We start from the raw sequence: 23,568 nt of genomic DNA, 5'->3' as shown, positions 1-23,568 counted from the left end.
GAGGCAGGGCTGGTGCACACAAACACGAGGCAGGGCTGGTGCACGTGGACACAAGCATGGCTGGCACACGTGGACACGAGGCAAGGCTGGCGCGCATGGACACAAGCAGGGCTGGCGCACGTGGACACGAGGCAGGGCTGGCGCATGTGGACAGGAGCAGGGCTGGCGCACGTGGACACGAGCAGGGCTGGTACACATGGTGTGTGTGGACACGAGGCAGAGCTGGCGCGCATGGACACGAGGCAGGGCTGGTGCACGTGGACATGAGGCAGGGCTGGCGCGCATGGACACAAGCACGGCTGGTGCACGTGGACAGGAGCAGGGCTGGTGCATGTGGACACGAGGCAGGGCTGGCGCACACAGACACGAGGCAGGGCTGGCGCACGTGGACACGAGCAGGGCTGGCGCATGGGGCTGCCATGTGTGGCAGGCAGAGCTGCCCAGCACAGTGAGTGACCAGGGCTTGGCACCCAGCAACGGACCTGCCACAGCCCTCCCTTCCCAGCACTCGCCTCAAGAACACACTTCCTTCAACCTTGTCCTGAAAAATAGTGGACTTTTTTTTTTTTCTTGGAAGGGCATAAAATCAAATCTTTTTTTTTTTTTTTTTTTTTTTGCCCTGCAAATAGGAAAGACAAGACAATGGGAAAGACCATACCTGGAAAGCTCTCATGATGTGAGAGGCCAGATTAGTAACTAATTATGGGTACTAAATGCTCACTTCTGCAGACCCCTGCCGCACTGCTGGGATGACCTGCCATGTCATATGGACCTGCAGAGACTAGCAAGAACCTAAACCACCCCACAGCCACCTGCCCCACTTCTCTGGCAAAAGGAAGCCTGTAAAAGGAGAAACCTGTTGCTCTTTTATCAGTCACAACATTCTTTGCTCAGCATTATGCAGGTGCTTATTTGCACAGAGAGCAAGGCCATGGGATGGCACTCCAAAGGCAGTCTGCGTGAAGAGTCACCAGACTGCAAACCCAACCTGCACTTGAGATGAGAAATGGCTACAGGAGGAATGGAAAAATGTTGAGTATTTACCCACATTTCTGTGCCCACAGCACAAAGGAGCAGTGCACATCAAAACCAGGCCTAAAAGGTGATCAGTGTCTTGGGGGCTCAGGGAGGACAGGGAGACGGGCAGCAAAGAAGTCCCTGCACCGGCGAGGGCGCACGGCGCTTGAACGCGGCCTCACCGTGTCCTTAGGGTTTAACAGCTCTGTGGCAGTGCTGCAGGAGGCTCCAGCAGCACAAGCTGAACAATCCGATCAGTAATCAGTAGGATCAGGTATTTTTTTCCTGATTAACTGAAATCTCTTTGTGTAGAGACAAAGAACATGTTCAAGCTCTCTGAAGTACACTGATTTGCACAGGCAAATGCATATACTGCTACTACAACATAATATTACTACTATTTTTACTAAAGACAGAATTTTCAAGCCCAAGATAATAAACTACTGTGAAATACATGTCTTTCTTCCCAGTGCTGGCTGGTACTGCTTCTTTCCAAGGACTCATTTAGTACCTAGCACCACAAAGATCTTCAACTTCTGTGTTCCCCTAGTTGTCTCCTATCTCTTTATTCCCACTCTGTCTTCTGGTCAACCTAAAGAGCATAAAATTTCTCTTTCTTGGACGTTCCTAGCACATGATGGGCAGGACTCTGCTTTGTCAACAGCCAGGCTCAGCTCATTCGGCACAGCCTGGCTCAACAGAGAGCTCCCGGGCAGCTGCCAGACGAGGAGGAGAAGCTCCTGCCTCCGCAGCCCCTTCACTGGTACCACCAGGGAGCTCTGATCGGTTTCATGCTGCTCGGAGGTGGAATGAGCAGCCTCGTGGAGAAGAAGACCAAGCCCCTGCTTAACATGGGAATCCTGACCTGAGTACAGCAAACAGAAAGTCATCTTCCCTAAAAGCAATATAGTGGGAATTATGCATTCCTCTGAGGCTGGGTCCCTCCACTGACTTCAGCGGTGACTTGACTGGGCCTTAAAGAACATGTTTAAGGAGAACTGGGTCTGCACCCGATTTATCCCATGCTAACGGCACATATATGTAAATATTAGCATCGCTTTTGCCATGTGTCTCCACAACTCTCGGAGCAATATATGTACTTAATAAAGCTAAGTGTCTGTTCCAGAACCAAGCTACTATTAAAGTGTGTTAATGCTTCACTTGAAGCAGTTGTTAGCAAAAAGGCACATAATATAAATATAACCAGAATAACTTAAAGATGCAACGTACCAGTCAGTAATACACCATCTTGTTCGGATGAAACCTTTTCTGGACCATTTGCACTGAAAAACAAACAAATAGTAATGAATCATTGTAAGTAAAGAATTAGCAAAAAAAGCAAAATATACAGAGTTGAAAATAGACAATCTTCATCCATATAATGTAACTAATAAGAACTACATGCTTGCTGAAAAGGCTTGAAAACATATATTCCATATATTCTCTCTCAGAATCCTGAAATTATTTAGATTTCTGGTTCTTGCGCGCAAATATAAACTCCGGTGAAAACTCAGTAAAAATCTTTCCCGTCAAGGTTTCTCGTAGTTTTCAGATGAAAGATAACCAGTTCAGAAAGCTCTACACCTATACAGGTCCTTGCTCAGAAACAAGAAATTCCTCCTGGCTATGCATAAATGTCTTTGCTTTTGCAATTCTACCTAAACTGTAAGACGTCATCAAAGATTTACATGAAAGTAAAGTGAATGAGATGCGCTACAAGGCTATTTCTTCCCTGGAGCCAACCCGCCTAGTGTTTCTATAAGAGTTAACGGGAATTTAAATAATGGTAAAACGTTGCATTTATCAAAACTGCAGTGTCCATGAGAAGGCCACAAATCAGCTCTTGCCGAGGTCTGGGACTTGCCGTGCAGCAAGGGATTTTTTCAGCGCACTCCTAAGCCATCGCCATAAATTACAACCTCCCACCAAAAGACACGATTCTGCATCCTATTTATTCACTGTTACACTGGATGTGGGGCTAGGATAATGTTCCCTGACAATTAATATTGCACCAGACAGGCCTAAATAATGATGTCAATGATTCTGTGGCAAAAGACTGCAACCACTTATTACAAATAAAGTATCAGTCATAGTGCGGCATCCTTCATCCTCTCCAAGCTCTCCCCAGGCACTGCACAGATTTCAGAGCTGACCTGCCCCATGTGTTTCTGTCTGTCCCTTTCCCACCAGATCCTTTTTGCATTCCAAATACACTTATGAAGAGTTTAACACATTTGCTTTAATGAGAGAGTTATATCTTGGTTTTGAATGTGAAGTCTTATATTCTTTTTTCTTTTATCTACAAACAAAAAAACAGACTCATACAGTATTACCCGTAAGTGATGGGTTATTTCATAGATTGCATTCAAATTCAGAACTCATAATTTTCTAGGAGAAAAGAATAGTAAAAAGCTATCTACAAAATTTGACATTGTATTTTCGTGTACTTTTATGTACTGTTTTATGCACTGCACACACTGCTTTATCCAGCGAATTTTTCTATTTGGAACATGGATGGACACACAAAGTGAGACATTCTTCTGTCCTCTGTTCTTGATTTTTGTCCCTGCTCACAGTGTGACCTCAGGACGAGCGTGGGACATCCTCCAGAGGGAACCTGCTGACAAGGTCCTGCAGTTCACCCCCTGCATCTCCAATTGACATTTGTTAATTCTGCACCGCTCCGAAGCACCTTGCTCTATTGAGGAATATTCTTGATTGAGGCAGGAGGAAGGCCAAAGCAAACAGAATACACTCATATTTCTGACAATTAATAATGAATTGAAAAAAAAGGGGAGTGATTTTTTTAAATAAATATTTGATGTGATGTCTTACATATCAAACGTGCTTATGACAGTGCTTAAATGTCTGAGGAGTATTTTGGTATGGAGAGCACGTTCAGCCTACCAGACACCCTTCAAAAGCTTTACGGATGCCCACCTTGGTCTGTTTTCAAAATGCTGCTTCAAAAGTTATCTGCAAAGACTTCAATGACCTTAATGGCATTAACCAAACAAACATTTAGCCAAATGCAAAGCTTTGCTAGGGACAAAAAGAGCAAGACTTCCTATACATAACAGGCTTATACAGTGGTAACAGACTTTGCTTCTGTACACGTGTAAAGTCCCCACCTCACCCCATGCAGATTCACCTGCTGAACCCTGGCAGCTCACTGCATTGACCAAGTGTCTGCAGACAGCACTGAACGGGTATTTCTTTGATGAAATTAGGTGTCCAGAATCTCTGATTGCAAAAATTTCCCGTTTATGCCTTCATTAAGAAGCTCTTTCCCTACAGAAGTTCTTCTTTTGTAGAGAAAAGCAGCCACCTCAGAACTTTATGAGAAGTTTCCTTCTTCTCCTTAAGAGTTGAATTAGGGTGCACCTGAGGTGCCTTCATCTGTTAGTACCACAGAATGATGATGACATAACTGAAGAATGATGGCAAAGAAAGACAAAACTCTGCATATTGTATGTGCTGTCCTTGGAGATTATTTCAGGTAAGTAAGTTACCTCTTTATATAATCTTCCTCAAACCAGGAAAAGCTCAAGATAAATCACTGATCTGATCTCTGCTACAGCTGCAAAGGATGCAGGTCTAGGAGGAGTCCTAAACCCATATTCCCAGTGAGTGACCTCATCATAACGTGGGGGAGCTATCAGAACTGTAAACCACATGGCATGAGAGGGCAATAGGGATTTCTCATTATGAATTTAACATTAACATGTGCTAAGCTCCAGAGCTAGTAACCAGTCACCTTTCTTCGGAACCTGAAAGAATAATGTGCATGAAGGTCCAGCCTCCATGAGCACCTGCTGTCAGTCTGAAGACAGGTCTTGTCTCAGCTGCTCCTTCTCTGCAAGGCAAAGGCACCGGGTGTGAATGGAAAGGAGATTTTTAATGACTATCTGGACCAAGCTCTGGGCAGCAGTATCAGGCCAGAAGCATTCACTAAGTGCAATGTTGTTATGCACACAGTGCACGCAGGTTCTTGGCAATGATCTCAAGCTCAACGCCTGAAAGATGCACTAGGCTGATGAACTGTGGATCCAGGGACAAAAGCCTGGATGACTCCGATGACTACGAGTGATTTCTGACATTAGACTAATATCTAAATAATGGTGACTAGCACAAATGTGTCACCACTGGAGGGAGGAGAACAAATCCAGGACACATTGGCTGTTCTTAAGCGTCTTATCTGTTTGATGATAGCCAGAGCATTGCCTATACTGTTGCTGAAGTGTATGGTATCTTCAGAATATATCTGGACATGACCAGAAACCCCTAAAGCCCAAAGCAACAGCAGCTTCTTCAAATCTGCTATGGACCCAATGGACACCAGGACCTGTCCATCATGGCAAGCAATGAGCTATGGACAGTGAATGTCCTCATCACAGTCTGGGTTTCCTCAAGGAACTTTAGAGATATTAGTAATTATCTGTTATTTGCTGATGTTTATAGGTGCCTACACAACTTCTAAGTTTTTGGGTTTTCTAAAGTCAGTGAAACTTGCCCAGGTCTAAAAAAAAAACGCTGTATTTGAGAAGAAATGCTAGCAGTTCCTTACTCGCTGATAAGTAGTTCATGACAACATTCAGAACTGCATTAATTTCTTTTAATCCTTACTATTTTTGGCACAGGATAGACTTTTTCTTTTTCCTCCAAACTGCTGCTCTACTCAGAACACCCTATCCTGCCTGTGAATAAATATCCACTGAATTTTCATTTTCAACATCCCAAAATAACTTCTTTCATGGTTCGGGAAGTCTCTCTGACTAATCAGGGAATGGCAGGCTGGAAGAACACCATGCCAGCCCTCTGTATATGTCTGAGCCACAAGTCCCGTAATTCAGGAAGGTCTCCTGTATTCACACTTTCTCTGATAATTCAGACAATATTGCTACAACATAAGGTTCAGCAAAATGTCAACATTTTATCTAAATAAAACACTGAAAAAAGTTGAATGCCAAAAGCATTCAAAGTTGTTTAAATCTAATCTCAATTAAAAAATGGGAGTTGTCATTTCTTTCTGAAAAATGAATGCATTAAACTTTTCATTTCTGAACAGTAATACATCGAATTTAAAATCAAGCAGTCCAGCCTCTGTTTCATGCTAGTCTGCACACTGACACGGGCACCTAAGAGATACTTGCAATCTACATTTTATGACATGGCCAAACACAGGAATTTCTAACAGTATTTTAGAGCTTCCTCATACACATACCAAGAATATTGGTTTTAGGGACAGTTGGATACATTAACTCCTATTTTATCAATTTTTTTCTTCAGTAAGTATGAAATTCTGATGCCTCTCCATTAAAAGTCCTTTAAAAAATGGCAATCAGAATAGTTGCAGTCGCATTGCACCAGGCCTTCCTTTGTGGATAGAGTCCCTCAGGAGATCGCAGTGACCTTTCAAACCTCCCTAGAAACACCACCTACATAAATAACCTCTGCTACATCGGGTAAAAGGACCTCCAGACAACATTAACATGAAGAGAGAGGTTAGAGAGGGCTAATGTCAAAAAGCACTGTGAGCAATAAGTAATGCACACAAACCATGATTGATAATGACTAGCACAGAGCCTTAATTCATCTTTTCTCCATCATTTTACTGAGAGGGACCATATCAAATTAAATAGTGACCCGGTAAGGGTTTATTCAACCATACAAAGCCGGGGCATGAAGGAAAGACATATTGAAGTGGCAAGGACTGTGGAGTAATTGCAGCTTCTTAAAGGAACACAGGAGTCCAGGGAGGAAGCGGGGAGATCACGCAGGGAAGGCGGCTGAGGAGGCGCTGCAGGAAGGGCCGCGGGCTGCGTCACCAGGAGCGCAGTCACCACGAGCTCCATCACCAGGAGCGCGGTCACCACGAGCTCCATCACCAGGAGCGCAGTCACCACGAGCTCCATCACCAGGAGCGCGGTCACCACGAGCACAGGCCGCTCTGCTTCGCGCGCGGCCAAACCGCCGGCCGAGGCCGTGGCCGCCACACGCCGCCAGGCCGGGAGCGGCATCGCGGCAGCCTTCGCACAGCAAGGCGCTTCCCACCCCGCGGGACTTTCCCCACATCAGTTTCCACAATGAAAATTGTTTATGCTGTCATGTCTTACAAAACTGAGAGTAAAGTCTCTCTTTCCCTACACGGCGCAGCCCGGTGCTCTGTGTCCTTATTCCAGCCTGGCTCACTGCTGGCTATCACGCGTACCAGACCAGCACTACCCAGGCATGTTTTTACTGACGGATTTTCAAAAGTCATTACATAGGTTTCAGGCTCTGCCAATGACACTATCTACAGTGCTTATTAAGGATACACAGTGAGAGATTAAGAATATTAAGTTAATCTAATAGCAGTCTACTACATAGTGTAATAGTAAATTAATCAATCATTTGATTTTTGATAAATGTCTTTCATTACCCTTTGTTTACCAGAAAGCTGAGCATAAATAATTTAATAAGAATATATCTATTGGAAAATTATTTTTAACTATCTGTGCCTGATGCAAAGTATATAAATACAAGAAATATAGGACAAAACAGACACACTTGCTGCACTTATTTTCTCAGACAAAATTATGCAATATTCCAATCACTACTGTGGTCAGCTTCCTTATATACATTCACCAACAAAGGGACCAATCAGTAGGAATATGTATTTTGCTCGTTACAAGTTACTTTAGAAAGCTGAAACATAACAAGGAATGGAGCTCTTGAAAGATCAAGTTGTAATTTGTTCATATCCAAAGTCAGTTAAACAGTACTTCTTCTATCTTACAAGACATGTTCCTTTTTCTTCACATATGTTTCTAAACTCTCCAAAGAGATACTAGAATGACAAAATTTCCATTCCTAAAGTTGAGACCAAAATATGATTGCAGTTCTGGAACTCCTTTCACCTAAATGTTCTGAGAATGCAAAGGGTGATTGAAATAAGTTTATAAAATGGTCATTAAAGATAATAAGAATAATAAGCCTTATTTTGTTAGGGTCACAGCAGAATGGAGAGGATCACTCCAGTCCTGCCCATCTGCACAGCACAACTGCACGTGACGAAGCTGCTCGCAAGGCAGGAGGACAGAAGCTGACGGTCTGGCCAGATCCTAGGCCAGTATCTTGAGGAAAGGTCAGCACTGGTGATCGGGGGGAGCTTCAGCTCAGGTTGGAGATTTGACTATTGGCTCCAAACCTACATTCAAAGGAGCAGGGACACCCATGCAAGTGACTTCCATTTTACAGTGGCACTTGCATGTGCTCTCCACCACCAGCCATAAGTATTCATAATTTGAAAACATTTATTTCCTTTAACATCAATGAATAATTCCCTTATTTAACATAATAAATTCAAAAGTTGGTAGGATTTGGACCTCATGAAGTCCAGGAGATGAACCGCTGCTTAACAGCTTAGATATAAAAATGTGGTCCTTCAATTTAGATATATGCTCAACATATTTTGGCTCACTGATGTACTGCTAAATCCTATACTATATTACTTTATGAAAAGATGAACATTTTGGAAACAGAATTTAAAGAAGTACAGCCTGGGAAGGAGGAAAGAGAAACCTTCTTATTGCAGATTTTAAAGCCTCAATCTTGACTTTGATTTCCACAGATATTCACCAGCTGATCCACCATCTGCAAACCAGCATAAAACCAGGGAATATAGATCATTTGTATGAGATATTTGTATGAGAGAAATATCTCTCTTGTAGAGTATCTGAAGTTTAGAATTGGAAGAAAAACATCCAACTTCATGTCCCAGAAAGAGGCTACCACATCTTTCACCTCACAATATTAAGTCTCTTCCCAGATCCTCTGTTAATAGGATTCCCTTAGCCAGCAGATGGATTGTGAATACAGGCAGTTTCATCTACTAAAAGACAACATAAATCATCATTGAGAAAGGAGAGACTGCGGTAAGGTTATCACCATACAGCCTTCTCCATGAAAGGTTTGCATTAAAGCATTAGTGAAATTAATTCATCTTTCATAAGAGCTTTGAGCAGTATCCGTGATCTATGATAACAACCAATTTCTCACTATGGGAAAAAAAAATTACTCAGGCCTGATAGACTACACAAATCTGCTTTTTTTAAATGGCCTAACATTATCTGGAGTGTTGCTCCCAGAGGCATCATTTGAGTCTTATGCCCAGCCAAGAGGACCCATAAATCAAGACAGAAAGTTTTGTTAGTTTTATATGCAGTGGGCTGTAATTATTTTGAATTGCATTATGCCTCAATCATTGTAATTACTTTTAGATCATCCTTAAGCGGCAGTAATAAAAAGAAAAGAAATCAGTCTTAAACCATTTCTCACACAAAAAACACTCTCCACATGGCACGGGAAGTCTGCCTAAAACACATGCACATGTAAATTTAGCATTTGGGCCGACACTCAGCACATACATTCCATTTCACCAAAAATTCTCAAAACACTCATGATTTTGAGGTCTTTAAATTGAATTCTTATTACCAGCATTTGGCTAAGAAGGAAATACACTGGTGAGTAGAATTAATATTAGCTTTCAAAACAGATGCACTTACATGAGAACCAAGTCTATGCCACCAGTGATTCTTTTTGTGTGCGTGCTAACACTTGAGAGACGTCTCAGGCTTCGGCGTAAAATGAAAAACACAAAAAACACAAGCATTTTCTAGATTTCTAAACCACATGAGAAAGCGTCATACCAGCCTGGCGCGGAGTGGGAATGGACTAACCAAGCTCTAAACTTCAAAACTACGAGCACTAAACTCCCCAAAAAATCCTTTAAGGTGTTTATTCCTGAAAGGCAAAAGCTGATAAAATCACATTGAAGTAGGTTCCTTTCCAGCTGAGAGAGACAGAACATTCCATCAGCCCTTAACTACTTGTGCGATGCTCATCCAAGCACAAATTCACTACTTTTATACCTCTGAATGTGAATGTTTATATAAATTCTAAATTATTTTTTAAAATTTAATAGTTCTAATATTGAGTGTAATGTGCATGCTTGATCCACAAAGGTAGGAATTCAACAAATACAACCACTAATAAACTGTCTTCTCTTTGCCGACGTGCAGCAGCGTCTGACGGTGCTGAGCAGAACGAAGTGCCGCAGCGATGATGGTGGCAGAGCTGCTGCACAGACCGTCACAGGCCATCATGGAGCGGGTCTCCCCAAAACACACCTGCAATGGGCACTGCAGGCCCTTTGCACCAACTTCAGATACATGAATACATCGTGCGCACATGCGCGCGCACACACAAAATCAAAACTAATTCATATTCCTGAGAGTAGCTACTAAAATAAATCAGAGCAAGTTGAAATGAAACCTAATATTTGGGAAAGCTCCCCTGCATCATACATACCTCAGGGAAGTAATCCTGTGGAAACTTCTCTTTTTCGAGCATGGGCGTGCTTTCTAAAGTGTCTGAGTAGATTTCTTTCCCAGTAACCTTTTTATATTTCTTAGCTAGGAAGAGATATAAAACATGCTTAACATACAAATTATTAACATCATATGCAAATTTTAGCAACTTAACAGGGGTATCTGCAAAATAAATAGTGCCTTCGCACAAATATGCACAGGAAGAGGAATATTTTACACAAAAATAAAATACTGAGTAATCTAGAACAGAAAAATTGGAAATGTCTCTGTTTCCCAGTACAAGAATGTTCTCCAGTATTGAAATCAGAAAACAGCAGTGGGAAATATGATAGAAATAGGAAGGATTTTTTTTTCTAACATATTATTGTGCTGCATGACTCACTGTCCCACAACGCCAGACTGGAGCAGGAATCTGAAAAACGCCTCATATTCTTAACAATTTATTGACTTACAACTCCTGTAGACTCTTTAATTATCTGTCTGTCTATACAGACTTCACTATTTTTAACTATTTAAATACCAGGAATTACAAGAGGAATCACACACACCTAAACAGAGCCTCTCAAAGGGCGACCGCTAAGCTCCAAGGTCGAACCCAGCCAGGGCGCTCTGAGGCACCCGCCCCGCAGCATCTGCTGTCCCTCCCTCCACGCTCAGCACTGGGTCACGGGGCGGATGGAGCAGTGGCTAACGCTCACGTCACACAGTACATTCTGCAGACACGGGTGGAAAAACCCTTCTCTCTGCCTGCAGCCACGCTGCCTAGCCACACGCCAGCCCCCATCCATCAGGAAGGCTGCTAACATCAATCACAAGTATCAGCTGGGAGCTCCTCAATCAGTTAAGTGAGTGACAATGATTAAAAAAATTAAAAAATGATCTTCAGGAAAAAATAGATCTTATTTCTTCTTTATTTCCTCCAAAATGTTCTGCGAGGGCATGCAGCTCAATCGAATATAAATAAGCTCATTTTCTTAGGCAGTTGCAAACCCTTACAGCAAAAACACAGTCTTGTTTCTGGATAGCTTCCACTGGCATGAGGCCATTCACAGCAGTTTCCCGGATCAGGTTTTTCAAGCCAAGGAAGTTTAACATCTTGCTCTGGAGATATGCAGCAGATGAATCTGATTCATCCATTCACACACCCAGGTACCAGCTGTTCTTGGGCTGTGCAGCTGCCTTTTCCAGATTATCTGTGGCTATCAGCATGTGCAACTGATGTGTGGCTTTAAAGGTGGAAAGGATGCTGTGCTTGTTAAAGGAGATCGAGAGGTAAAGCACATCACTGAAAATCCCTAAGGAATGGTTGCATTAAAGAGAAAAAACAGATTCTTCAGCCTTAATCTGAAGGAACCATCTCTGCTTCACCAGACCCATCCCATGCAGGTAGAAGGCAGTGACAGTTACAGTTAAGCTGGAATTACCAAACCCGACTGAGTTTTTTTCCTGATATATTGCTAATTAAAATTAATGTCAGGAGCCCTGAACTGTACAGTTCTCCTAGATACCTGGTGAGATTCCAAGTAATGCAAAAATTTGTCAGTTTAAGCTGTCTAGATAAAGCATCATCTATAATCACAGGAAGCATTTACTGTAATGTAGCAATGTATTTGCAGGAAAAAAAAAGTGTCATGTTCCACGTGCCAGTCACTTTGAGATCCGTCTTCCGTAGGAAGCCCAAACAATATCCTGATAAACAAATGTGGCATCATTCTAGGTAGATCAGGGGTGGATGTGTCTCGCTCAGGAAGTCTGACGGTGTCAGCATAAGGATCTCGGTGTCTTCCAAAGGCGGCAAATATTTGGTGGAACGGAGGCATTTCACTATCATCTTACATCAGGGCTAACTATGAACTAGAAATAATTTACTTTATGAACTAGCAATAATTTACTTACATGACTGCTGCGAGGCAAATGCAGTAGAAGGAGCATGTCCTCTGAGGCATCTCCAAGAGAAAACACATTTAAGCTATTTCTGATTTCATACCACAGAAAACAAGATGCCTCCTGCAAATCAGAGCTGTGACACTGCTCCAAGGATGAGAGGAGGACTGGAATCAGCCTCACACCTCCACCAGCAAATGCCGCTGTCGGACGGTGGCTCTTCAGAAGGTAGCACTGTCACTAGTTTAAACTGGAAGCTGACTTTTGGGCCGACGTCCACTATAAAAATGGTGGGATTTTTCTTATTTTTTCTTCGAAGAGGTGACTGGGCCAAACAGGCCTTCGTGAAACTCAGCTGGTCCACGGCCTTCTAGCAGCTTTGCTAGAAGGTGAAGCTATAGCCTTTGCTGAGCAACATGAAGCAGTGGGTGTTTACAGCACGTATTTGCTTTTTCCTGTATCAAATCTGTTTACCTCCTCTGCACTGATTATTTCTCCTTGTTCTTTTTCCTCCCATTTTCTCGCTTTTTTATACTTCCATTTTTATTTAAAGTGGCCAATCAAACATGAATAAACCCAGAAAAGTCCTCTTGGCTTTAAGTGGAATTCAGAGCACATGTGGTGTCCTCCAGCACTGGTGCCATGAAATTGCTGTCTCAGGAATGCCGAATGCTTTTCACAGCTTAGTGATACACAGAGGCATTCACACAGCAAACGGAGGGAGCAGCTGCGAGCGCTGCCACCTCAGCCATCCAGGTGTGTTCCTCTGCCTTACCCACTGGCTCCTTCCCTCGCAGAGCTGGCAGACCCATAGGCTGCTCCACCCGGGGAGCTGCAGCACCTCAGGCACCCCACACAGTGTCCATTCCCTCCTGTACTTCCATCCATCTCATAAGGAGCATCTTCCACTTCGGCTTACTGCTCATTAGACTGATCAAATCTGGGAGGAAGACCGGGCACACAGGCTGACCTCTCCCTGCAAGTCCCTACATCACTACGGAGTTTTACACTGCTCACTCTTCAAAATAAAATATGCCTGTAATATCTAAAATTTTCCTTCACCATCAAAACTAACCATGACAAAAGGACTTACGTTGGTGAAATGTTCAATTGTAAAATTCACAGAACTACTGTTCATATATTTCAAGGAAGGAAGACCCTGTACCCTCAATTAGACGAGCAGAGACACTGTCTCTAATGAGAACAAAAATAATGAATCCATACAATTAAGACAATTAGTTCACTCCATAGTTATCACCATTTCGAGTGTCTCAAATTAATGGGATGCTAGATGTAGTATTAAGTGATTCAGCTCAGTAAGCCAAATGAAGCTCACAAGATTTTTATATTAGATGTATAGACAACTTTCAACTGAAAAAAACATAAATTTTACATAATCTTTTCTATATGTACCTTCAGAAAGCATTCAATAACTGTCTATGATATTTCTAATATTTATTGCACCTCTCCTGGCCTTACTTTAAACTTTGGAGATTTAGCAAGACTTCCAATCTGATGGATCAATGCCGGTTAAGAACAATGACACCTTCCTACTGACCTGCACTGCTCCAAAGTAATTCGAGCCATAAATCTACCTCAGCTGTTCTGCAAAATGATCATCACTGCTGGACACTAAAGGTCTTGGTCCTATAACTGATTCACACTGGGGAACCTTGTGGACACTCAGAGTTCTCCTGAAATCATCAGGGATCTGTATGGATCCAAAGGTCCATCTGCACACCTATGATTAATGCACCAGTTCTCAGCCTGTGGCCGGTCCATTGACTTCTTCCAAGAGGTCTATAAAAGGTAAGAAAAGCAAAGCCCGCATTGATAGACTTGCATGCATTATGCAAAACTTTGCATACGCTGGGAAATCTGTTAGGCAGCACCATTAGGAAAGCAAGGATTGAGACATAATGCTTGGCAAATGCCTTGAAAAATACTATTTTTTAAAAAAAGACTTAACAACATCTAATTCTTTTGCTTACCTTTAAAATCAAATTGATAGATGTTTTTCAAGGATTCATGAAGAAAGTAAAAACTTCCTAGAGCCTGTAGAAAACAGCAATAAAATATGAAATTATAAAAATACCTACTTTGTATTACTACAAAACAAATCATGCTTTCAAACAAAAAATACGTAGTAATAAATGAAAATATTATTCTTTCTGTTCTGTGTGTTTTAGCAAATCTCTAAGACTTATACATTTACTTCACTGTTTCTTCCAAGTTTTATAAGTCGTAATAGATGATGGCAGTGCTAAAAGTTCCCTGGTGCCACTTCTGCCCAAGGAAGCTCTGCCAAGACTTCACCTGCATGGCCCTAAGCTTCCCGATGGTTTTTACTTCTCTGCCCTTACTTAACACATGCTTTTTGCCAGTTAATGAGTGAAAGTTTACATGTTAGAAAGGAGAAAAGGAAAATCAAGCGAGAAAGAAAAAGTCACATGAAGAGATGAAATGTAAAAAATGGTCAGTTTTGAGTGGGATCCTGATGAGTCTCTAAAGAAATGTGATGCCCAAAAGGAGGGAAAGAAAGGGGTAGGAAAGCACAGGCCGTCAGCAGGCGAGCTCATGTGAGCGGACACGCATGGAAGAGGTGGCGCGTCACAAAATGGACGAGGTGGCGGCTCCGCGTCCTGCTCCCGTGGCGAGGAGCCCCGCGCGGCCCGCAGCTCCCGGCGCTGCATTATTTATGAGAACGGCACATCTAGAGATTAAACATTTGCTGATTTGTCAAAAGCGCGAACACGAGGTCCTGCCCATCTCCTTGACATATTAGTCCATCCGACGGAAAACACTGTCATGCGTTTAATTGATGGGCACGCTGCCTCGTGACCCAGGCAGCGCGCGGCAGCCTCCTCGCTGGCTGCTTTCATACGGAGGAGGCGAATAAGGAAACGCAGGAGACTTTCTCGGAGAGGACTCAAGGTTAACTATCCTGCAACAAGGACACGCGGCCAGGAAAAAATAAAAACACTGACACCTGCTATTTAATATCTAGCCAAATATAATGTTGCTATCAATTAATAAAATGCTGTTATCTCGGTCTAAACTTTGATTATACTCTGGCCTTTGGCTTTTTTAAAACCTAAGAGATTATTCTTAAATATAGTGAGTTTCTGACTACAGAGAAAAGCACATTCACCCCTTTCTTAGACAGGCAAATCCAGCTAAAATTCTTAAAATCCCATTCAAGAAATCTCATGTGAACAAGCGCCCAACCGCGACCTCCTGCGCTATGAACGCCCGCGCTCCAGGGAACGCCGCTACCCTCCTATATAGACGAGCAAGAGTCTCGCGACATGGTTCCTATCACTGAATTTCATGTTATAGATAAGAATTTTATTAGCTTTTAATTTATTTTATTCGTGTGCAGGCTTTATTCTACTAGAATCAATAGGAACCCTTAGGAAGTAAAATACTTCTGGGTGGGAGAACACTACAGTAGAGCTAATACCTGCTTTTACTTATTTAGAGAGCTGATCTTAAAAGCTTATAGCCTAAACATCATATCAAATTCAAGCCATTTGAATCTGAAACATAACACAAAAAGGCAAAATATATCAATAGTTAGACCAGTTCTCAGCTCTAAACTCTAGTAAAATGTGATTATTGCATTTCATCAACAGTTACCATCAGCTTATTGGAGTAATTTAAAGTTGTGTTTTCTAGCCTTAAATCGTTCTTTGCTCTATCTGAATTCTCCCTGGCTGGCCAAACCTTTCTTCATCACTCAAGCAAAGATCCAGCCTTGTCCACATGAGCTTCCAACACCCTCAAGTCTGGAGTTAACCTCAGCTTTCGGAGCCTCTCCTCTACTGCTTGGTCACCCAGAGGGTGAACGTATCCTTTTATCCAAGTGGGACATCCCTTGCTGCTGCAGGGATGGAAACATAAGGCTAACTAAGGAAATACTTGGAAACAGGCGATGTAAACTCAGAGACTTGAATAATTTGAAAGACAGGTGAATATTCAGATCTAAATGGCAGGAATCCTTAAGCTCCATAGCTGTCTACCACGAGGGAAGGACTGAGCTGCTCAGGGACGCCTGCTGCGCTCCAACGCCCCAACTCCAGCAGGGCCCCCGTGCCAGGCTGGGCTCCCTCCCGGCCTCCTGCTCTGCTCACCGCTCGACTTTTGCAGCCAACCTCGCGTTCCCACCGCTCAAGCACGCACCGCTCAAAGGAGGCAGACTCTAATGGAAAGGAAATTACGGCTATCGCTCTCTTCCGCGTTGCTACCGACTTAATCACGTTTAGGTACATAAATGGCAACCTGTAAGAATGATGGAGTGCAGATATGATCCAGTGCCATAATGCAGTGAAAGATAAATAAAAAGAATTTTTCTCTGGTGGCCCAGTGCCTACCTCCTTTTCTGGAGGAGATTGTGTTAATTCCAACTGATTCTAATGAAACAAAAGGGTGTGTTGCCAGTGAAGTTAAACAGTATTAATCTGAACCCCAGACCTGCTTTATTTTGTTAATTATATGTTCAACATTTTTGGAGCAAAAGGCAGTAGTGCATGCAGCCTGAGGAGTTCGTACAGGATCTAGGTAAGCTCACAGAGGAAGGCAGATAAGAGAAGGCCCAGGCAGGGAACGTTGGGGCTTTCCGAGGTAATGCGGGAGGCCGGCCCGGCCCGGCTCTGTGCGGAGGAGCCTCCGACCAGGAGCGGGTCTGTACAGCCGCCCCGGGAGCAGCGTCGCGCAGGGCTCCCCATGTGCCCAGTTTCGCTGTGCCTGTGTTGGGCACCAGGGATCCAACTACCTAGCACAGCAGCAGCCACGGGAACCTGCTTTGGGGACATGGTCCCACAGGACGAGGCTCGTGGGCAGGGTCTCCATAAGGGCACCCAGACCCTCGTCCCGAGGGGCACCCTCAGCACGGTGACACAGGCAGCGCTCGGACGGGGCTGCCCACAGCACAGCCTGGGAACTGCCAACGTCTCCCCGCTGCCGAACGGGCCGTGAACCCTGGTTAACGGGTGCCAGGACGCTGCTCCGCAGCCCAGTGGAAACATCCGCCACTGCTCAGTGCTCCGCACAGAGCGCCGGCGCCGCACACGGGCACGCTCACAGCACCGCTCCTCGCTCCGCGGAAATCCCACCCTGACATCCAAACGTTTAAACAGCAGCAGGTATTTTAATGGCTAATTGCCGTAAGTGCTTTCTTTGAAGCGCACGTTACTTCAACTGTGGAAATTTAGTGTATAAAGGAAATATTCTGAATAAAAGTTTAATTACTATACAGAGTAAACATGTACTGCATTACCTCACTAAATGTGATAAAGCTAATACTAATATATAAAGATTGCTTTAAATAAATTTAAAACAAATTGCCAATGATGACATAGAAACTGTAATTCATGTAGTCATAAAATCCATAATTAGCTTTAATGAATATTTAAAGTCAAAGTTCAACCCAACTTTTTCAATGTTTAACCTACTATATCAATATAGTTCAAGGAATTCATTTATCATCGAACATGACAACGTCTGAATATTAATTAGTGCAGGGCCCTGCTGACAGGAAGTCCTTATCTCTTCCCAGGCCTTTGGCCCATAGCGAATGTCAACAGTATGTTTGTCACGTCGGATATTATTGATTACTTGCCTATTTTGCTAACAACAATTAAAAAAATATTTTACATATTTATAAACCTGAACGTCAGGAGCACAAATTAATTTCCTATTAGCAAAGCAGAGTCTATTAGCTGCCATGTCCCAGTCGGAGGAAAGGGAGCGAATGGGCCATTGCGCAGCTCCCGCCAGGACAACAATAATTGCACTTAAAATCGCTCTTATCAGACAGGGTTGGGACACCTTATCTGGAGCCGCCTGTGCAGCAGGAGCCTTCGAGAGACTTTGCTGGGACGTGGTGGGCCTGGACATGGCGGGTCTGGACGTGGCAGGCCTGGATATGGTGGATTGGGACACGGCGGGTCGCGCCGCCCACGCGGCTGCGCGGGATCCGCCAGTGCAGGCCTCGGCACCCGCCTACCCCTGAAGCACCACGGCTGCTCTTGGGCTTGGCTTGCACAGCTTTCAGTTTTGATATAATGTTAACCTCCCCCACAAACTAAGAGAAGTCAGGATGCAAGCACAGCGTGGTCCAGGTGATCTCCAGAGGTCCCTTCCTGCCTCGACTGTCCATGATTCTGCTCCAACCACAAACAAGCTGTATTAAGGTATAGGCTTGTCAACTGTGTTCATAGTCTACTCGATCCACTAAACCTAAATTAACACCAAATGCCTATTATTCATTCAAGGTGAAAAAAAACCCAGATTGGTTACACAGATCAACTCATTATAAAATCATCTATCACTTTTTATTTGCAAACATATTAGGTGTCCGGCAATTTATCATTTCCTGAATTAGACTTATCAGCCAAAGTACATACAATTAAACCGCTGTTGAGCTCCTCGCCACAGGCCTCGTCCAGCCGACACGCTGGCAACTGGAGCCCAGGCGGACCAAGCCATTTCAAAGAGCTGCAAAGTGCTCCCACCACTTATCTCAAACACAGGTATCAGCCCAATTTCAACAGTACTTGAATAACTGCACCTTTAAAAAGTGCAGAAGTGACAGGCCTCCAGATACTGCAGGACAAACAGCCTCAGAAACTGGTCTTGACAAGCTGCAAATACTGGAAGGAGCTGGGCCGCTGCCTGCAAACTGCAGCCCATGAGTGTGCACTTCTCCCAAGGAAGCAGCAGGGATCTCCTGTCCAGTACCAGCTGTGACAAAGTCACAGTTTCCTTCTAACTCTTCCGACCCCAATGCACAGAGTCCTGGCATGGAGAAGCGGAGGAGGGAGATGTCTCGTCAGAGCGAGGGAGCGCTGCCGGCAGGCCGCAGCGAAGGCTTCCATGGGGCACACACACGGACACATCCTCTCGGTGGTGAGAGCCGTGCTGGGCGCTGCCGGAGCAACCATGCGCAGCCGGCACCTCGCCGCGTGTGTCCTCCCGCGGCCCCGACACCGCCCGGCGCCGTCCCCGCTCCGCAGAGAGCCGGCCGGCCCCGGCGTCGCACACGAACCCTGTAAGGATTCGCGCGATTCACCGCGAACACACGCTCAGGATTTCCTAACTCGTGAAAACACTCTCTTGCGGCTGTGAGAGCTTGGTTAGACTGCACTCACACATGTAACTACTGTGTACGCTTGAGAAGAGTACAACCACTGGCTGGATGGGTATTAAAGATTCTCTTATGTCATAAAATGGAGAACAATGTAACATACAACACAGATTTACTTTATGCTGTAAAGTCATATCTTGCCTGCAGAATTACTAGGACCTTCACGTTTTTTCCAGCAAACATTTCCCAACTAGGGAAGGGGCAAGGACAGTGCAGACCCCTGATACGAGGCCTTTGCATGTATAGTTGTAAGTCTCAGTAGGAAGGGGGAAAAAAGAAAAAAAAAAAAGAAAAAAAAGAGAAAAAAAAAAGAAGGTATGTAGAACTAGCTCCACCTCAATCCAAATTTCAAAATGGGGCAAAACTCCAGGATTCAAGAACAGTCCGTCTGAGCCTTCACTGCGCAGACCGGCCTGTCTCAATCGCACTGCTGCCAAGAGCCGGGCGAGAGCCCGTCCCCTGCTCCCCACCGAGCGCTTGGGCGCAGGTCCCTCTACGGCCCCGACCGCTGGGCTGCAGGTCCTTCTGCACCGCCTGACCACTGGGCTGCAGGTCCCTCTGCGGCCCCGACCACTGGGGCACAGGTCCCTCCGCGGTCCCGACCACTGAGGTGCAGGTCCCTCCGCGGTCCCGACCGCTGAGGTGCAGGTCCCTCCGTGGCCCCAACCGCTGAGGTGCAGGTCCCTCCGCGGCCCCGACCGCTGGGCTGCAGGTCCCTCCGCGGCCCCGACCACTGGGGCACAGGTCCCTCCGTGGCCCCGACCGCTGGGCTGCAGGTCCCTCCGTGGCCCCGACCGCTGGGCTGCAGGTCCCTCCGTGGCCCCGACCGCTGGGGCGTAGGTCCCTCCGCGGCCCCGGCCGCTGGGCTGCAGGTCCCTCCGTGACCCCGACTGCTGGGGCACAGGTCCCTCTGCGGCCCCGACCGCTGGGCTGCAGGTCCTTCCGTGGCCCCGACCGCTGGGGCGTAGGTCCCTCCGCGGCCCCGACCACTAAGGCACAGGTCCCTCTGCGGCCCCGACCGCTGGGCTGCAGGTCCCTCTGCGGTCCCGACCGCTGGGGCGCAGGTCCCTCCGTGGCCCCGACCGCTGGGGCGTAGGTCCCTCCGCGGCCCCGGCCGCTGGGCTGCAGGTCCCTCCGCGGCCCCAACTGCTGGGGCACAGGTCCCTCCGCACCGCCCGACCGCGCGGGCGCTGCCGCCTTCCCCGCACGCACCATGCTGCTCTGCCCTCGGCGCTGCTCTGCCCTCCTCTCTTCCTTCCCGTTGCTCCAGTGCAGCCTTTTCTAATGTGAAGCCAGCGACAGCTACACTATCAAAAAGAATGGCCACTAAATTTGCCATTAAAAATGTGAATCATTCGAAAATTGATTCTTATTTCTGTGTGTATAACAGTCAAATGAAAATGCAGTAAATTCAGCAAACAATCATCGATCTATGAGCTTTCATATACAGTTTCTTAGCTTGTGTGATTTATTTCCAGACTCATTACCAAGATTTAGATATTCTGCAAATAATAGACCTATCTTTACAAGTTTCTGAAAAGACTGTGGCCTGCCTACATAACAGATTGCATAATAGTTCAAAAAATTCCAAAATATGTAAATCTAAATTTATTTTGATGCTTAATCACAGAATCACAGAATCACAAAATGGTTGAGGTTGCAAGAGACCTCTAGGGATCATCCAGTCCAACCCCCTGCTCCAGCAGGGACACCCAGAACACGGAGAACAGGGTGGCATCCAGGTGGGTTTTGAAACAAGACCAAATCAAGAGACCATTATAAAAAGTTAGTTGCTTGCAAATCTAATCTTTATGGAAACCCTGAGAACCACCAGCAGTAAGTTTTCAGGAAAAAAATCAAGTCCCACAAGCTCTCATTCTCCTGTTTTAGAGACTAACAAAAAAAAAGTTATCTTCTGCTAACATGATCTACCTCTGCTACCATCTCTTTACACTTTTTTTAGTGTATCAAATAGGAAATGAAAGCTCACATTCAATTACAGAAGTCTCTTCGGGGCTAGTTATTTAATGAGAATAGAACAAATGAACTGAAAATCTGAACCACGTACCAAAAGCCCTGGTAAGTAAATAACCCCCCGCAACGCAGAGTGCTGCCAGGCATACGCAACGCCGCTCCTGCCGGTGTTCCTACCCACGGAGCACCGGAGCGGCCGCAGCGTGGGGCCTGACGCTTGGAGCGGGGCCAACCCTGCAGGCTCTGCTGGCGACTTCCCGCTTGGAGCAGTGCAAGGAAGGCTCCAAATGAATGTACACACATAAACACTCATTATTTAACAGTCATTTCTGTGTTAAATCTCACGCACAGCTAAAAAGAAACTCCGAAGGAGTTATGTGGCCTTGCTACCTGAGCTCTAAAACTGCACTAAGGGCCTGCAGAGCAGATTCATTCCATGGGCATGGCAGTGATTCATGAACTTGGAAAAAGCAAGCTTCATCCTTACACTGCAGAACAGAATGCAGAAGGGCAGAATTCATTATTTTTCAGGAAGCAAACTGTCTTCCATATTCTATATTCATTTCTTGCAGTCATTTTAGGAACACAGCCAACGAGAAGACACTTTCCCTCGTAGGGACAGTGATTCGAGCACCTTTCTCCCCATGTTAGCCATCGAGCCACGCAGCCACGAGAGGCAGAGGCAATCCCAGGACGCGGCAGGGCATCTTGCCGTACAGCTGGCAAGGTGCTAACGCATGCTCGAGCTGCATGACCAAGGCCCCTTCCACACAGGATCCTGCCCTGCATGCTGGCAAGGGCCACAGGGATCGGAGAGGGAAGAGACCACAAGAGCTTTCCAGCAAAACAAAGGCAAGCGGCAAACAAGCTGCTGGCGTGGGGCTGCCACCAGCCAAGGAGAGGAGGCATTAACTGCTTCAATAACAACACTATCGTTGTGACAGATCAGATCTCAGCTAAGCAAGAATTAATTCAGACTCTTTCAAGGTATCCGACAGCCATGTGGGGACGGAGGATGTGCAATATCCTCGCAGGAAAGGCCACCTGACCCGACTGGAGAGGCGGGAGATGCTGTGAGGGGAAAAACAGGGTTTGGAAGGAGACAGGACAGCTGTGGACAGGAGTCACAGGGTCCAGAAGCAGCGCTTCCCCGCTGCGCTAGAGGGACGTGACCTCCTGCTGGGGAGGCTCTCGCTGCCCATGGGCTTCTCCTGCGCTGGGAGAAGCTGCCAAGATGCTGCAGGCAAGAGCTCCGCTTGCAGGAGAGCCGCAGGCTGCACTGCCTGCTTGGCTCTAACTGTAGCTTAAAAAACTTAAATCGATTCAGTATTTCATAGGTATCTTTTTACCTAATATACTCAGGATGGCAAATTCAATTTGATGAGACGGCATTAATGCCTGTTTCATTTAGTATTATACAGGTCATCTCCAGATGGGAAGAGCAGCATGTGGTAAAAGGTTGTATTTAGCATGTCACAGTCACCGGGGGCTGTTCTGTATCTCAAAGACCCTTTGTAGCTGCCTCAAAATAAGAGATGATTGATTTACAAAGTACCGAATTTCAAATTTCATATTCCAGGACTAAACATCAAATAATTGGACAAAGCTGTCCCCCTGTCTGACCCGCCACAATCAAGCCCCTCTCAAGGTTGACTGCCTGCATAGGAAATATGTGCATAATCTCATTTTGTCTCCTGTCCAACATCCAACGTTAGAAGTTAATTAAATTGCTTGTCCATTGTATTCATCCACTCTCAAAGTTAATGATATTCGGTCCCTGAATTAAGGAGAATTTTATAAAGCCGGCGCTATGGAAGCTGGCACGCAGCACGCCGAGGAGCTGGCCCCTGCCCGGGCTCCTGATTGCCGCGCTCCTAATTGGGAAACAAAATGGATGTTCCCGCGTCTGCCGAGGATGAGCCACCCCGGCGGAGAGGCCAAACGTGCCCTGCGACTGCAAACCTGCACGCAGCCCTGTTCTGCAGACAGGCTCCAGCGCAGACCTCCAGCCTCAGGCTACCTCGGGCGTCCACCGCATGACCCTGCTCCGCAGCCGGGCTCCAGCACGGGGCTATGTTGGGTGCCTGCCGCGCGGCCCTGCTCCGCAGCCGGGCTCCAGCGCGGGGCTACGTTGGACACCTGCCGCGCGGCCCTGCTCCGCAGCCGGGCTCCAGC

General features: G+C 45.6%; 1 protein-coding gene across 2 annotated transcripts in view; it reads right to left on the bottom strand.

Moving 5' to 3' along the window:
- Nucleotides 1-23,568, bottom strand: part of INPP5A (inositol polyphosphate-5-phosphatase A) — a 130,460-nt gene that overhangs the window by 69,436 nt on the left and 37,456 nt on the right. For both annotated transcript variants that reach the window (XM_026036219.1, XM_026036218.1), the window contains exons 4-6: nt 14,264-14,327; nt 10,369-10,472; nt 2,248-2,300 (exon numbers count right to left, since the gene is read on the bottom strand). In XM_026036219.1, coding sequence (XP_025892004.1) covers nt 2,248-2,300; nt 10,369-10,472; nt 14,264-14,327 — 221 coding nt within the window. The remainder of the gene's footprint in view (nt 1-2,247; nt 2,301-10,368; nt 10,473-14,263; nt 14,328-23,568) is intronic.

This window comes from Nothoprocta perdicaria, unplaced genomic scaffold (genome assembly GCF_003342845.1).
Source record: "Nothoprocta perdicaria isolate Ctin4 unplaced genomic scaffold, notPer1 scaffold_172, whole genome shotgun sequence".
Lineage (NCBI taxonomy): Eukaryota > Metazoa > Chordata > Aves > Tinamiformes > Tinamidae > Nothoprocta > Nothoprocta perdicaria.
Note: the sequence above shows the minus strand (reverse complement) of the source record. Positions and strands in the feature narration are given on the sequence as shown.